At 39.8% G+C, this 18371-nt stretch overlaps 1 protein-coding gene across 1 annotated transcript in view; it reads right to left on the bottom strand.

The window, feature by feature from the left end:
* Positions 1-18371, bottom strand: part of stx1b (syntaxin 1B) — a 59779-nt gene that overhangs the window by 23823 nt on the left and 17585 nt on the right. Inside the window, exon 2 of the mRNA XM_042393381.1 lies at positions 4850-4924. Within this exon, the coding sequence (XP_042249315.1) occupies positions 4850-4924 (75 nt within the window). The remainder of the gene's footprint in view (positions 1-4849; positions 4925-18371) is intronic.

Here is an 18371-nt window from a genome sequence, read left to right as displayed (position 1 = left end):
ACACACACAACACACACACAACACACACTCAACACACACTCAACACACACACAACACACACTCAACACACACACAACACACACACAACACACACACAACACACACACAACACACACAACACACACACAACACACACACAACACACACACAACACACACACAACACACACAACACACACTCAACACACACACAACACACACACAACACACACACAACACACACAACACACACTCAACACACACACAACACACACACAACACACACACAACACACACAACACACACTCAACACACACTCAACACACACACAACACACACACAACACACACACAACACACACAACACACACTCAACACACACACAACACACACACAACACACACACAACACACACACAACACACACTCAACACACACAACACACACTCAACACACACACAACACACACACAACACACACACAACACACACACAACACACACACAACACACACTCAACACACACAACACACACTCAACACACACACAACACACACTCAACACACACACAACACACACTCAACACACACACAACACACACACAACACACACACAACACACACTCAACACACACACAACACACACTCAACACACACTCAACACACACACAACACACACACAACACACACTCAACACACACACAACACACACACAACACACACACAACACACACTCAACACACACACAACACACACTCAACACACACACAACACACACTCAACACACACACAACACACACACAACACACACAACACACACTCTTCATCTTCTATCCATCAAATCATTTAAACCTCCTCAATTAAAGTTTATCAGGCTGCTGAACTTTATTAATGTGTCCAGTTATTGTTTCTGCTATAAAGAGTTCAAATGTTTAATTTATAATCTTTAGTAAATCCTTATTTATTTCAGAATATCTTAATTATTAGTTTAGTTTAGTTCATCTTCTTTATCTTATTAAACCCTGGTAAGAATAATAGTAATATGACATAAATAAATACAGATATGTGTGTTTTTATATATAAATATAAGTTTCTCCTTCATCAAATTAATTTTCTCTCGTTAACGAGTCAGCGTTAAACTGCTCACGTTTACTTCATGTCTAATTATTTTATTTCTTCTTTTCTTTTTTTATGATCAGTCAGCTGATTGGTCTGTTTTGTTTTGTTCTCATATTTAACGATGAAAACTTAATAAAAGGAACAATCGAACGCTTTCATGTAGCTGAACTTTCAACATGTGACGAGTTTCTGATGTCACATTATTTTATCTTTTATTATCACACTGCAGCTTTCTTTTGCTTTTATATTGTTGAATTATCCTGTTTGAATGTTAGATGACATTATATTTAGTGATGGAATTATGTGTTTGGTCTCTGATTGGCTGATGTCAGTCAAGTGACTTTTTATTATTATTTTATTCTAATAAGACTGTTTGTTGAAATGTTGATCTTTATTTGTTGAAATAAACACATTAGAGTTATGAGTGTGTGTGTGTGTGTGTGTGTGTGTGTGTGTGTGTGTGTGTGTGTGTGTGTGTAGAAGCATAAAGAGGATTCACATACACTAATCAATGAGATAATTAATTTCTATTCAGTTTAAATTGTCCAATTATCAGCAGCAGGTGGCTGTAAATGATACTTTCATTCACAGAATGATATAGATTATTATCTGGATTATTCTAAAAAATCATTTCCAACCACTATAGACAACAATGGAAAACATATATCAGGATGGCCACCATGATGTTTTCATTGTAATATCAGATGAAACTGGGTTTTATTCTCCATAATGTGTTTCTGAGTGATACTGAATGAGACTTCAGCTCTGTTCTTGGTGTTTGACAGTAACAGAACATATAATAAATTCAACAGGCCGTCAGTCTTTTTATACAACAAACAAACTGCCTGTAAACCTTCAACAGCAGCTGCATCCGTCCATGTAAAAGTCTGATCACCATAAATTTGAATCGAGGACTTTCTTCCTCTTTAACGGGCTCGTTTCAAGGTTAATGCAGCTTCCTATAATTTATAACGAGCTCATCAAGATTCAGTCCGGCTCCGATGGAGGCTGTAAACTTTGCTGTCTGAGTAAAAACGGTTTGACAGGTTTGTCCTAAAACCTCGACACTCCCCCAACTCCCCGAACTCCCCAAGGACGCCGGCATCCTCGGCTGACGTTACCGTCTTCCAGAGTAGTAGTGACTCTTTTAAAGCTGCAGTGAAGATACTGGTGTCATATGAGACCAGACGCATCCATTGGTACCAGAAAAACTGGTCTGGCCATTTTCAAAGGGGCCCTTTGACTTCTCAGCTCCAGGTATCTGAATGAAAATGGTTGCTATGGTTACCCTCGAGTCTCCTCTTTACAGACATGCCCTCTTTATGCTGATCCTGTGCAGTTATTTGCATGCAGTATAAACGGTGTATCTGAATATTTCTGTATACTGGGGAACTGCATAACTGTATTCATGTGTGATGATGTTTGTCCCCATAGTAACCGTTTGAGACCGTTGTTTGAAACTTGACCTCACTGTATAAAATGACCTATAGTGACCTCTAGGATGATCACAGCTTCATGAACCTTTACAACCACAAACTAGAGACTGATGGTGTTCAGAGGATGTTTGGCTTTAGGTTTATTTACAATAAACGGGCTCTCCATCCTCACAGAAATCTCCAAATGTCGAAAGTTTTTGAAACCAAATCGCAGCATGAAGTTTTCTATGATGTTTCTTGAGGTCCTGGTGTGTTCATGTGGTATTTTTGGGGATTCTTGACCATTTTTATTAATTCTCAAGTGATCAAAAATGGTTAAAATTTTGCACCAAATCTGTGTGAAGCGAGGTTTTCTGCAGTGACAGCAACCAAAACAAAATGACGGAGCAGACTGGACATAAGCGACATGTTACCGCTAGACGGGACGTCATCAGGGCTCCGACTGATTCAGCGTTATGTCCAGTTGTATTTTTCATGCACTTTATATTTGTTTTTGTGGTGTATCTTATTTTGAAGGCATGTTTAAATGTTACCATAGCGACCAGAGAGTGTTAGGGGGGCAGAGAGGATCATGTTATGTTGTTGGCGCGATGTGTACGAGTACACAGTGGATTCAGGTTTATTATTATATTATGTTTTTATGCCGGTCGTATCATTTTAGTTTGATGTATTTATCCGCCGCAGCTCAGAGTCCGGTCTTACATTAAACGGGTCCGTGGCGTCTGCTTTATACACTCTAAACCTTCAACATCTGGATTTATGAGGAGAAAACCTCGACACACACTGCTGAGCTGCATCTCACATGAATCTTCAGGTTCCAGCTGTCAGAAGATGAATCATCACTTCTCTGTTGGAGATACTGTTGACCTGCTGACCCCCCCTGAACACCCCCCCCCCCCCCCCCCCCCCCCCCCCCCCCCCCCAAAAGAGACAAACATGGCTCTGTGGTGGGGGGGGGGGGGGGCAGAGGTTAAAGTATAACTCTGGTGATATTCTGGGTCACATGTTCCTTCATCACCATGAACACACTGTAGTTTATTTTGGCTCAGTCTCACACACACACCGTCCTCACTAGAGAGCCAAATGTGGATTCATCCGCCGCTGAAAATAGTCCCCAACAAAGGCTCTATTTCCTCCTGTTTGTTGGTTAAAAACTGCAGCAGCCAAAATAAAACTAAACATTTGACTTTCTCTGTTTCTAAATACTCGCAGGTGATTTTTCACTGGTTTTCTTATTTATTTATTTATGATGAGAGAGATGTTTCTATGTAAAAGTTCACCAGCAAAAATGTCAAATCAAAAGTATTTAGTGAACAAATTTCAGACAATTCTGCTAAATGTTTCACTAAAGTTAAACACCAAGAAATGAGCTGATGATGAGACAACAAACCAACAGCTGGTCCAGTTTTTAATCATGTAAATAATAAAACTTCCTGTCTCCTGCTGCAGGCTACATGTCTGTAGCTATGTATCAGCATGTTGACCTTTTACTGCCGTTCTTTAGGTTTTTTATAGACTTTACAAAAGAGATCAAAGAAAAATAATGTAACAGGTTGAATCTGAATCTTATTAAGAATGTTTGAATGTATGTTTGTCGTTTTTAAACTGTAGTGATATTTTGTGTTTTTTAATGAGATGCTCTAAAAAATGTCCTTTATGTAAAAGGACATGATGGAAACATCCATCTGAGCGTCACAGTGCCTGATGTTACAGGTTAATAGATAAGATATAATATAATATAATATAATATAATATAATATAATATAATATAATATAATATAATATAACCGTCTGTTAAATTCATGGTCTGTAATATAATTATGTGATGAAGTTAAAAAGATCAAACATTCATGAGAAATAATTAATGATGTGTTTAAAACTAAAACATTGTTTAAAAATAGTAAAAACTCACAATAGTTCAAATGTTTAATTCATTGTGTTCTTTATTGTTAAAGTCGTGTAAACGTTCTCTGTCACTTTTCAGCTTCGTCGTCTGTGTTTTGTTACGTTTCAGGTGTTTGTGTTGTGAGTGAGTTCAGGTAAAGTGTGTTTGGAGTCTTCGTTTGTTAACTGAGTAAAAGCTGCAGCGACTGCGAGCGCGTCCGCCATTTTGTGTCTTCTGTGAATTCACTTGTACACATATGTAAATGTATTTTGCACACTTGTTTGTATGTTGTGAATTTTTAGCAATTTTGTGAGTTTACTGAGTCACATGACCTGCTGCATCGTCCCATCACCTCAGTGATTGCAGCTGTTTTTCCAGTGCCGGTACTGGTTGGAACTGGTCTGCATGCAGCTGTGTGTGTGTTTTCATGTCTCACCTGTTCGAAGAACTCATCCATGAAGTGGTCCCTGTCGACCTGCACCACCTCTTCATCATCATCGCTGTCCTTAGCCTGCAGACACACAGACGGAGAGATTCTGTCAAACAACACGACACCGAGGAGTCAAAGCGTCTCAGTGTTTGATGGATGAAGACAGACGGACGGACGGAGACGTCATCACTCATTTACACTAAAATCACATTTTAAAAGCCAACAAACACTTTTACAGTTTGATGCTTCTCTGATGATATGAACCATATAAAACTACTTCATCTTCTGAGGTTTCAGTCGGTGTTAGAAACATGTTTTAACTTCCTCCTGATGTCCTGATGTTCGGTGGTTCTGTGGTGAACCACAGATGAAGCTGAGAGGATGACCAACCTCCATCCTCAGATCATCCATTCAGATAAACAAGAATAAACAACAGTCAGTGTCTCATAAAACCTTTAAAAGGTTTGATATAAAACAAACAGGGAAGCGTTTCTTGTATCTGACGGTGATGTGACAACAAACAGGTGCTTTTAATGCACAAGTAAACAATCAAAGTCCACAAAAACAATGAAAAGACCTTTAAATTAATACAAGTCAGCGTTTTAATCTCACTTTTAATCTTTTGTGCTTTGAGTATTTTATTCATATTTTACTGGTGCAGACAGACAGACAGACAGACAGACAGACAGACAGACAGGTGTGATTAGTGAGGTCAGCAGGTGAGTCAGACTGAATGAGTCGTTCAATGACAGTAAACGGTTTCCAATTACACTGATTGGATTTCTGTTGCTGTTGAGACGAGTGTGTGTTCACATCTGATATGTTGATTGCAGATAATGAAAAACTCCTCAGTATCGACAGTCTGTGATGTCGTTTCTAACAGACCAGTTCAGCAAACTGGGAGAAAAAGAAAACAAACACTACTGGTTTCCACAGGCTGAACACCTGATGGAGACAGACAGGCAGAGGAATAAAAACAGAACATAAGACGGGTAGAAAGAGATAAATAAAGGCTAACATCTCCTCCTCTCATCCCCATTACAACTCATATAAAACAAAAGCTAACAAAAGCTAACAGGCTAACAGCCTCTTTTCTCATCTCCATGACACCACATGTATATGGAGCCCAAGAGAGGCCATACAGAAAAAACAAATATATATATTGAGGCCACATTTTATTACATCGAGTGCTCAAAATACTGTTTTTTATACCATCCTATTATACAGTATAACAATATAATAGGATGTCGTTCCAATAAAGGAACACAGCAGAGATTTAAAAGCACAGGTGGAGCTAATAAAGTTTACCATGAAAACGGTCTAAACACTTTTATTTTAGTGTTCTTCCAACTTTGTATCAACAGTTTCAACATGACCCCCTGTTGACCTGGAGGTTATAATTAATATCATGATTGTAGAATCTTAATTAGCAGCTTTGTTGGATGATAAAAGCTTCACATACAGTCTGTCACGATGTTTCATCTCAACATGTCATCTACAGTGTGACTGCATGTCTTTAGCCATAAATCTGGCGTTTTCAGTGTGTGTTTGTCCTTCCCTCCGTCTCTGTTTCTGTTTTTGTTTCTGTCTCCTCTGCAGAGTCAGTGTGACGCAGGGTGGGGGGGTGGGGGGGGTGGAGGAGGGGTGGAGGAGGCATGATAGCTGCAGTCTGACCAGAAAGATGCAGAACAGGAGCCACAGACGGAGAGAAAGAGATGGATGCTACTCCATGCTAACCGGCTAGCTGCTATGCTAAGAGGCTGAACGGACGCCTCCAGTTAGATCTGGTTCACGTTTACGAGCGAACTGAGAGGCAGCAGCCAGCGGAGGAAATACTGAATGTTCATATTCTTCAAAACATGGTGAAATTTATACAAACAGTAAAGAGAAGATGTTAGCATGCTGCTATGCTAGCTCCCACAGTTTATTATGTTTATTTCCTGTCCTGCCTGTTTTTCACCTCATCACACGAGTAAATTTCACCTGGTGAAATCTAGTCTGCACCATAACTTGTGAACAAGACCCAGAAAAATTAAAAAAAACTTAAAAATTCTTCTCTTTTCTAATCCTGTCGCTCATGTTTCACTCACACCTGACCTCTGACCCGACGTCCACATACAGCTGGACCCTACAGCTCATCCATGTAAAACATATTTTGGTTGTTGAGATTTAAAAAAACACCAAAGAAAGAATTCACTTCCTGAAAAAAGAAGTAATTTAATGGCCCATTAATCTGAATGGAGATGATCTAAAATACATTCTTCCCTTCACGCTCTGAAAACACACAGATTAAGTGTGAAGCAGGCGAACTGCGGCGTGCACGTACAGTAACCTGGTGTCATGAATAATGTGGAGGGGATCTGAACGAGGAGCCACAGTGTTTTTCCAGCTCAGCTGTGCAGAAAATTCACCTTCGTAGACGTTGATTGGCTCCTGGACTGATCTGAGAGCAGCCATGTTCCTCTCAGCAGGTCAAATAAAAGCTAAACAAACGTTATAAAACTGCAGATATAAATAGCAGCCGGTGACGCCATGACGCTGCAGGAGGAGCTCCAGACCCATCTGCACCGCTGCTGCAGCTGAGCAGCTAGCACCTGAGGCATCATGGGAGCTGTAGTTCAGCTGCTGTTGAACCTGGTGATGCTGTGCAGAGTTACGCTGTAGGTATGTTTCAAGCCTCCTACAGTATTTCAAATTGTAGTTTACCTGTAAATACAGCTGCAAACCAGCAGCAAAAAAATAAAATAAAATAGAAAATAAAAAAATAGAAAATATACTTGTGATCAGGATTTGAGATGAAAAGTGGATTTTAGAGAAACACATAAACAAATCTGAAGCTTTTTTCTCTTTAGAAACTTCAGTAACACAGAATTTAAAATGTGTTTGTTTATAACTGGATGTTATCGTGTCTGTTCATTGGTCGACTTCTCCTCTGCAGCTCTCAGAGATCCGATCAGATCAATACAGACAGAAATAGACAGATATCAACCTCACTGTTGTTTATGTGTGACAGCTCCGTCCTCTGAGCTACTACACACAAACTACACACATCCAACTACACACAAACTACACACATCTAACTACACACAAACTACACACATCCAACTACACACATCTAACTACACACATCCAACTACACACAAACTACACACAAACTACACACATCTAACTACACACAAACTACACACATCTAACTACACACAAACTACACACATCTAACTACACACAAACTACACACATCTAACTACACACAAACTACACACATCTAACTACACACATCTAACTACACACATCTAACTACACACATCTAACTACACACATCTAACTACACACATCTAACTACACACATCTAACTACACACATCTAACTACACACATCTAACTACACACATCCTTTGCTTCAGTATCACACTGTAAATATTCTGTACAGACTACGATCAGCTAAACATGAAATGTAATTAGGTTGTTGTTGTTGTTTTATTGTTATTTTTGTTGGGATTTTGAAGGGATCTATTGTTGTTTATTTTTATTTTAATCTACAATAACATGTGAGATAAATGATAAATGTAAAGGAGTAAAAAGTTCAACATTTCCCTTTTTGAAGTAGCTTGAAATGGAAACACAAGTAGCTCATATTTTTACTTAATAATGTTTACAGTTCTGTACGTTGTTTCCACTGCGGTGCTTCATGTACAGACAGAGACTGATACTGATACTATCAATCACAATATGTATAATCAATAATAAAATCATTCAGTTAAATGTGTTTATTTTCATGACTGAAGCAGCTTCATGTTCACATGAAACTGGTGTTTCTGTGGAGTCTGTTTGATGTTCAGGCTGCAACAATGATTTCCATTTATCAATGAACCACTAAGTCTGTGATAAATGTCTCACCAACCGTCCAAAACATAAATAAATTCAATTTACTGTCATGTAAAACAAAGAAAAACAGCAAATCCTCGTATTTGAGACATTACATAAAAAACAATTAAAATACTTTGTAAACACAAAAATCCAACTTATGATCAGTTTCTTTGACAGAAACCTGCTGATAATGTTTGTTAAAGTGATGTTTGAATCGTATTATCAGGAGAATATGAACAGTAGTGCAGCTCAGAGCAAAAACAAAGAAGCTTTAAATGGTTTTAATTCTTCTTCAGGTGTTAATATGAAACGTTTCATAAACGACCTCCAGGTGAGTCTCTGGGTCTCAGCTGGACTAAAATCCTCTCTGTCCTGCTCAGGTGTCTCCACCTGGATCCGGAGTCTCCCACAGAGACCGATGGCAGCCTGTCCTGCCAACAGCGCATGTGTGTGTGTGTGTGTGTGTGTGTGTGTGTGTGTGTGTGTGTGTGTGTGATGCTAATGATGTCATGCTCACAGTCCAACAATGCCAGAAAATTCCACCATCCCTCACACACACACACACACACACACCAGATATGACTTCTCACATGCTTTCATTTCAATAAATGTTCAAATGATCCAATATTTCAGCAAAAATCAAAGATTAGAGAAAAAGTCCAAAAACTGAAAACAGATTTGTGTATCAGAACTTTGTTTTTTCTTCTTTCCTCTCCCATTAATCATCTCACCACCCCTCAGATTTATCTGCTGACCCTTTGGAGGGGCCCGACCCCTAGGTTGGGAACCACTGGACTAAACTAGCTAACTGTATATAAAGTAGTGTAAACTAGCTCCACCTCCAGCAGCTACAACAGTAACATGCTGCTCTAACACTGATGCTTCCACTACGTTTCGCTGCCGTCTGAGCTCACGATGGTTCAACTTTTACAACTTCCTGCCGTGTGACCATGGCAACCAAAGAAACTACAGCGAGGGGAACGATTCAAGACCTGGTTTTACAGGTATCTGAGGGTCTAGCAGGGTCCAACAGTCACCTGACAGGTCTCCCCTCTCCACCTCTGCTGCAGATGAACTCTCAGATGAACAGATGGCGTTCTGTACGTTTTGCCGCTGAGGCTCATGGGAGATGGAAACAAGAACATGTCTGCTGGCAGCAGATAAGCTCCGTGACAAAGAGACGCCTCCGCTGACCAATCAGCTGCCGCCATCAACAACAACACACAGCGAACCGCCGCTCGGTCTGTCATCTGTCATCGGCGGACACGTCTCTAAAGCGTTCGCCACCTCTGGAGCGAAGCAGGGGCTGATGGGAAACAACAAAAAACTCCTCTTTACATCCTCTCTGCCTCTGTGTTCAATCATTTCACCGAGACAAGAATATTTGTCACACTGTGTCCTTTATCAGGTCGTGACCTTTGAACTCTTCTGTTTAGTCCACATGAATCAGACTTTTACTGCAGGAACCTTAAAGGACCAGTTCAGTGTTTCCAGTGTTTCCAGTTCAACCAGCAGCCAGCAGTATGAACAGGAGGAATGATTACAGCTTTAATGTTGATTTGAAGACTGACTGTTGTTCTCAGACAGACTCGTAAATATAAAATAGATAAAATATGCAGATGTGTGTGTTTGAGGAGGAAGAGGAGGAGGGAGGAAGCAGCAGTGTGTGTTTGAGGAGGAAGAGGAGGGAGGAAGCAGCAGTGTGTGTTTGAGGAGGAAGAGGAGGAGGGAGGAAGCAGCAGTGTGTGTTTGAGGAGGAAGAGGAGGAGGGAGGAAGCAGCAGTGTGTGTTTGAGGAGGAAGAGGAGGAGGGAGGAAGCAGCAGTGTGTGTTTGAGGAGGAAGAGGAGGAGGGAGGAAGCAGCGGTGTGTGTTTGAACGTGCAGACATCCTCCCTGAAGGCGTCTCTCTGCTCCTCCCGGTGGAAATCTTCCACTGAGGTTTTGTTTTTTTTTGCGTGTGTGCCGATGTGACAGCCGAGGACTCGGTGACCCTCAGAGAACAAACGCAGAGAAGAAGAAGAAGAAGACGATGATGATGATGATGATGATACCGTCGCCGCGATACGATACGATAGTTTGATCTGTAACGACTATCAGGTCCTCCTTTGGATTTGATTTGAGGAAAAATCATCATATCTTTTGATAATTGTAATAATAATTGTTGTAATTGTAGCGTAAAATAGTTAAAGTGTAAAGAAACAAGATTTCAGCTCAGCAGAGTCGACTTCTCTTCTTCTTCGTCGTCCTCTTCCTCAGCGTGAGACGGAGGGCGGGCCTGACTAATATCTGAACACTGTTACATAACAGCAGAGGCTGAGAGCCCATCTCTTCATCCAACGATCTGAAGACGAGATGGAGAGATAAACTGAGGAGGAGGAGGAGGAGGAGGAGGAGGGAGAAGAGGAAGAGGCTGCTGCTGCCTTTTAACAAAAGAAGAAAAAACACGACTGCAGAGGAAGACGAGGAGGAGGAAGAGGAGAGATGAAGACTTCCATTAACAACCACTCAGACTGTCTGCAGTGGAAAAGCATCAATAAATATGATTCTATATTATTAGAAATAATTCAATAAATACAATATAAACGTTTTTATTTTTATTTTTTATATCTATTTTGTGTGTTTTAAATTTATACATTTATTTTTATTAGTATTTTGTTATTATTGTATTTATGATGTCATCAGCATTCAACAACTACAGGCAAAGAATTATGGGAGATGTAGTAGAACTTTAATACTAATAACATGAAAACAAATTCATAATTATAAAACATTTATAATATAAAATCAAATATTAATAAAAATAATAAAATACAACATACAATTAAAAACAAAACAAATAAAATAAAGACTATAAAATCTAAATGAAATTAAAAAACTAAAAGATTAAATAAAATACAAATAATATGTAAATACAAAACAACATTTGAAATGAAATAAGTCTGATTCACGACTCAATAAATCAACAACAAATCTATTTAATTCTATTTATATGAAAAAAATGATACAAATATAAAAAATAAAATAAAAATTAACGGTTAAAACTGAAATAAGTATAAAATAATAAAATAAAAACAGAGCATGAATCAATATGTAGATAATGTGCTGTAGTTGTCTGTAGCTGCCGTTAACACACCTGTATGACATCGACCGGCCGACGTCGTCCGGGACGCGTTTGACCACGAATCATTTACAGAGTAAATGCCAACGTGTCCTGATGCGTCTCCGACGGCAACGTAACAGGAAAACACATCATCAGCGCAGGATGCACTTTAGAATAAATGAGTGTATCAGTTATTAGAAACATTTATGTTTTCTTGGCAGCAAATCAAATGTGATGTCATCACTGTGGGCGGAGCTCTTTGACCTTGAAGTCTGAACACAAGTGGTCAGCTGACGCCTCGGAGACGCCTGATGGTGTGAACGGCGACGAGTTCAGATCACGAAACACATTTAAAACCAACAGCCTCAGTGTGTGTGTGTGTGTGTGTGTGTGTGTGTGTGTGTGTGTGTGTTTGTGTGTGTGTGTGTGTGTGTGTGTAGCAGGTTTACAGTGTTGCATGTAAATCCACCAACACACACACACACACACACACACACACACACACACACACACACACACACTAATCAGTTCCTTCTCCAGCAGCTGTAAAAACATCCATCAGTGTGAGAGCCTGATACCAACATGGCCGCCACGCTCACACACACACACACACGCACACACACACACACACACACACACACACACACACACACACACACACACACACACACACACACACACAGAGTTTGATTAACTAGCCGTTGCAGTGTGATTGATCTGATGCAGTTTGATTGATTATCTGTTGATGGTTGATCTGATCAATAAGAGGTCAGTGTGATTCTTCACATACAGGCAGGAAACTGATAATCAGAATATTACAATATTTATTATTGATATAGTTTAATGTTACTACGATTTAAACATTATTTCTAATAATAACCAGAGAAATAAACAAAACAACAAACTACAAAATCAACGTCTAGTATAAATATAAAGAAACATAAAACGCATCTTAAAGTACATTAACTACAGTATTAAATATTGTATTTGAGTAAATGTGGAGAGTTTTGATGACTAGACTGAATATATGAAATCAATAACTGTGGATCAGTTATTGGTCAGAGCAGGTTGAAGCCCTGAGTTTTGACTCGCAGGCAGCGTTTCTACACACGTTCACCTTCTGAACTTTGATCACATTTAACATCAGAACAGAAAGAAATAAAAGACGAATATGAACCCTTTAAGTCTGGAAGTGTTTGACACTTTTTACGATGATGATTACATCATTTATCCAATTATCTGTTTATTTAGCTAATTGAGCTGTTTAGCTAACGTGTGGACCAACAGAACTGATAAAGAAACAACAAACGACACGAACGACGTCTCGTCCTCACAGCTGAACGACGTCTGGAGGAAATTTGGAAACGAGGTCAGGAGGTCAGAGACGGAGACGACGAGTATGACATGAACTTATTATTAATTATAATAAACAGAGAGCTGATGATGATTAAAAAAAGCATTTTCTGTTGGTTTAGTTCATTTAAGAACACATATGTGTACACGTGTGTGTGTGTGTGTGTGTGTTTATGACCAAATTAATCTGATTAACGCGACTGAGTGAACAGTGACGCCCTGCAGCCTCAACAGAGAGAGGAAGGAGGATGAAGAAGAGGAGGAAACTGAGAGGAAGGAGGATGAAGAGGATGAGCGAGAGGAGAGAAATGGTGGATGATGAGGATGAGGAGGTGGGGGAGGGGAGGAGGAGGAGGACGGGGGGGGATGGGTGGTGATGGAGAGAGCAGGACGGGGGGAGGGGAGAGAAACGACTGCACTGCACTGTAAAAAATCACTGCTGCACCAACTGACACTGAAAAACACTACAAATACATGAAAAACACTGTTTATATTTATGCTAATTATTATGAGCAGCTGTGTTTTATGTTTTAGTCTTCAGCCTGTTGAAATGAACTATATTTTGCTGATAATATTTATGCATTTTTACTTAAATAAAGGATCTGAATTCACCAAACCGTCTGTTGCTCAAACGTAAACTCATACTTTTGATTTTCTCCAAAAACACAATATTGGTTTATAAATCTGATTTTATGTTATTTTTACCTCCAGAAGAAGACGACTGTTTATTTCTTTTAATTTGCTCGTAGCAGTTTTGCAAAAAATGTCAGAAAACAAACAAATAAATAAACAGAAAACAACAGAAAAAGAAAAAAAAACACACAGAGAGGAAGATAGAGGAAGAGATTTGACGGAGTGATTTTTTACAGCGTGTTTGATGGACTGCAGGTTAAATTTCCCCCGTTACCACCTCGACCCAAATCTGAGCAGGTCAACGCTCCATCCATCCATCCATCCATCCATCCATCCATCCATCCATCCATCCATCCATCCCTCCATCCCTCCATCCATCCATCCATCCATCCATCCCTCCATCCATCCCTCCTCCATCCCTCCATCCATCCATCTATCCCTCCATCCATCCATCCCTCCATCCATCCCTCCATCCATCCATCCATCCATCCCTCCATCCATCCATCCATCCATCCATCCATCCATCCATCCCTCCATCCATCCATCCATCCATCCCTCCATCCATCCATCCATCCATCCATCCATCCATCCATCCATCCATCCATCCATGCTTGTCATTCTTTCTCTTTTCTGTCTTTACATGTTTCCATTTTCTCTTTTCCTTCAGTTTTACCTTTTATTCCTGATCTTTTCTTTCCATCTTGCTCTTTTATTCACTTCCTTTCCTGTTTTTTCTTTCCCTCCCTCCATCCTTCCTTTCATTTTTATTAATTTCCTTCTTATTTGCCATCTTTCTTTTCTGTCATGTCCTCTCCTTTTATCCTTTTCCTTTTCTTTCCTTTCTTTTTTTATCCTTGTCTTTTATTTTCTCCTTTCCTTCCATTTCCCTTTCAGTTCTTTCCATCTTTTCCTTTTATTATTATTCCCGTCCTTCCTTTTCTTTCTTTCTTATATTCTCTTGTTCTTTCTCTCTTTTTTCCTTCCCTTTCCTTTCTTGTCCTCACTTGCCTTTTCATTTTCCTTTTTCCTTTATTTCCATTTCCTTTCTTTTTATTCCTTTAATTTATTTTATATTTCCGTATATCTTTCCTTACTTCCTGACCCTCCCTTCCTTTTCTCTCTCGTGTCACGCAGACTTAAATCAGGACGTTGACCTCAGGTGTCAGAGTGTGTTCGGATGCCAGCAGAGTGTGTGTGTGTGTTTATTTGCATGCATGAATACACACTCTGTTTGTGTGTGCTTGCGTGTGTGTGTGTGTGTGTGTGTGTATGTTGTAAATCATGCCAGCAGCGAGCTGTGTTACCCACAATCCACTGGGATCTCTGGCTCTACCCAGAGTCCATCTGTGCTCTCTGTGACTGGTTAAACAACATTTTCTACTTTTCAGGAATATTCTGTCAGATTCACATTCTGCTTTAAATACGTCCACAAAAAAAAAAAAAAATAAACGTGTTCAGCAACAGACGCTCAGATTTCAGACACTCTTATCGGCACATAAACGCACCATAACTCTGCTGTAGAGCTTCTAGTCTGAAAATCCAACATTATACAGATGAATGATGATGAATGAACTGTCCCACTGTTATTACAGACACCTGAACTAACCACAGACACTAGGGCTTATGGGTAATGCTGTTTGTACAGATATGTACTCTGGATTTTTAGTTATTTAAATCATTAAAAATGTCAGGAAGCAGCAGTTTCTTCTAATTAACAACTCTGTAATTCAACCACCAGCTGTGTTAATTAACCAAACTTCCTTCCTGACCACAGAGAGAGAGAGTAGACACACAGTAGAAACACAGTAGTGACACAGTAGTGACACAGTAGACAGACACTAGAGTCGTCTGTCTTCTTTCTTTGCTTCTATAAATACACAGTCAGACGGCTGTCGACTTGTTGTCCTCTGCTGAGGAGACGCCAGAGGGACACATGGAGGAAATAAAGAGACAGAGGAGATAAGAAAAGGAAGAAAAGGGGCTTTTATAGCAGGGGGGGGGTTTAATGGAGGGAGGAGGGGTTGATGGAGGTGACAGAGGAGGAGGCAGATAAATATTTGAGCAAAGAGGAGAAAAGAAAGACAAGATGGAGGAGATGAGAGAGAAGCAAAGGAGGAGAATGATGAAAGGAACAACAAGATGGAGGAGAAAAAGGAGGAAAGAAGGAGAAGATAAGAGTCTGCTATTAAAAACATTAACTAATGTGATCTCTGCCTGACTGTGTTTGTTCTAATGAATGAAGCTACATTTCTGTATCTGACTACAGTGGCGGGTCAGAGGTCAGAGGTCAGAGGTCAGAGTGGATGGTGGATGTTGAGTCCCGTGTGTGTTCAGGTTTAGATATGAAAGCTGTTTTTCTTGCTGTAATCATTCATACTGACCAGTAGAAGATCCTTCATAATGACCTTACAATGTAAACCCACAGCTTCAGCGTCCAAATGAGTCAAATCAAGTTTTCAACGTTACAGTCTTTTTAGTACCAAAGTTCCTCTTTTTGTTACTATACTTCCACCTGCAGCTCAACAGGGAAACACTGTCCGAGGAAACACAAAGAGGGAATTTGATGCTAAAAAGACTGTAAATGTGTCAGATATCCACTTGATATGACTTTCACTGTTCATATGGACGCCTGACTGCTGGTTTAACACACTGGAGAGATCACAATAACCTGAACCAAGACTCTGAACACGACCGTGAAACAGTTTCATGACGCTGTAGCAGCTGATTTTCTGTTGCAAGATCAGATATTTTGGCAAAAAAACACAAATTTCTAATCAACATTTTACTGATATGTACGGATGCCAGTTGAGAGATGAGAGTTAAGTTCCTGAAGAGTTGCAGAAGAAGCTCTTTTATCTAATTCAGTCAATAGTGAATACTGAGAGCAGAGCTGTTTACACACTTTAGTTGTATGAACTTACATAAATGAGGTCGTTGTAACCCGATATCTTTACATGATTTCCAGTTAAAAACTCCTTATTTATCTTCTACTGGTCCTTTATGCAGCCCCTCAGTTCAGCCTCTGTCTGAAACAGGCTGTTTTAGCTCCTGTCTCTTTAAGGCCCGCCTCCTGATGAGCCCGCTCTGTTCTGATTGGTCAGCTTCAGGAAGCTTCCTCCGGCTCCGGAGGCTACGTATACAAACTATAGTAGCAGGATTTCACTTCTCTTTCTCTTATGAGAGTGGACAACGTGACCAACACATGGAAACACCTTAGCAACCACCTTAGCAACCAAAACTACAGAACAGATGGCCGTTTATGAGCATGTGCGACGAGACAACGTCAGCTCGTTAGCAAGGTTGATAAAAAATGAGGCAACCAAAGAGTTGAGAGCAGATTGAAGTCCTGACTTTTGACTTGCAGGCAACATTTCTACACACGGATGTTTAACATCCGACATCAGAACAGAATGTAAATAACAGAAACCACTAAAAGAGGAGTAGCCGAGTGTGAGAGCTGCATGATACGTTATATATACATTATATATATACTGAGAAGTTGCATGTTTATACAGTATGTCCTCATGAAAGGAAGGAACGCAGCAGAAACAAACCTCTTTAAAGACGAGCGTCTTTGTTTTGGAAATAAAATCAATTTCATCTTTTGTTTCAGTTTAACAATTAATACTGAAGCATCAGTGTGTCAGCAGCGTTTTACTGTTGTAGCTGCCTCCTCTTCCTCCTCCTCCTCCTCCTCCTCCAGTGAGAGATGAAGGACAGCACTGAGGCACTCTGGGTAATCTAACCGTTTTCCCAGGATGCAATGAGTCATGGAATCAATAGATAATCTTCTTCTTTTAGTCGGGTGGCGGCTGGTAGGCGGCCTGAGAAAGAGAGAGAGTGTGTGTGTGTGTGTGTGTGTGTGTGTGTGTGTGTGTGAGTGTGTGTGTGTGTGTCTGTGTGTGTGTGTGTGTGTGTGTGTGTGTGTGTGTGTGTGTCTGTGTGTGTGTGTCCTCATACCAGCACACTCCCTGTGGTTTGGAAACCTCGTAACCTACCGGCTCCTCTCTGCTCCTACATGAGGTTTTTCTTCTGAACCAATCAGGTTAAAGTCAAACGTTTTACCTGCACTGAGGTGAAGCTGTCAGCTGATTTATAAAACATCATGTTAAAAAGAAAGAATCTGGTTTCTGTAATTAGGATTCAAGGAGCAGAGAAACTCTACAGAACATCTTATTACGTCATTCCTTCATAAAATATTTAGTTAACTGGAAAAAGTAGAAAAATCTGCTGGTTCAGAGAGTATTTGAATCAGTTTTCAGAACAAATCATCTTGTTTAAATGTTTTGTTGTAAATAAATTAGTGTCTGTATCTTGAAACAAGACAGAAGAAGACAGTTTACAGCTCTAGAATCAACAACAATGTTTAAAATTAAGAAAATATTTGAACAAGTGGATTTTTATCAGAAAGAGGTTGAAATAATCTGAGCTACACTGTTTTAAGACAAATATCTGGCTCCCCATTGGTTCACATAGCCTGTTGTTCATTTCTCACATATTTGAGGAGGTCATGTGACCTCATAATATTTCATTATTATATCATATTCATTACTATTAATGATCACTAAACCATCAG

Source organism: Thunnus maccoyii, chromosome 18 (assembly GCF_910596095.1).
Source record: "Thunnus maccoyii chromosome 18, fThuMac1.1, whole genome shotgun sequence".
NCBI classification, from domain to species: Eukaryota; Metazoa; Chordata; class Actinopteri; order Scombriformes; family Scombridae; genus Thunnus; species Thunnus maccoyii.
The sequence above is the reverse complement of the archived record's forward strand: the minus strand, read 5'-3'. Positions and strand labels throughout refer to the sequence as shown.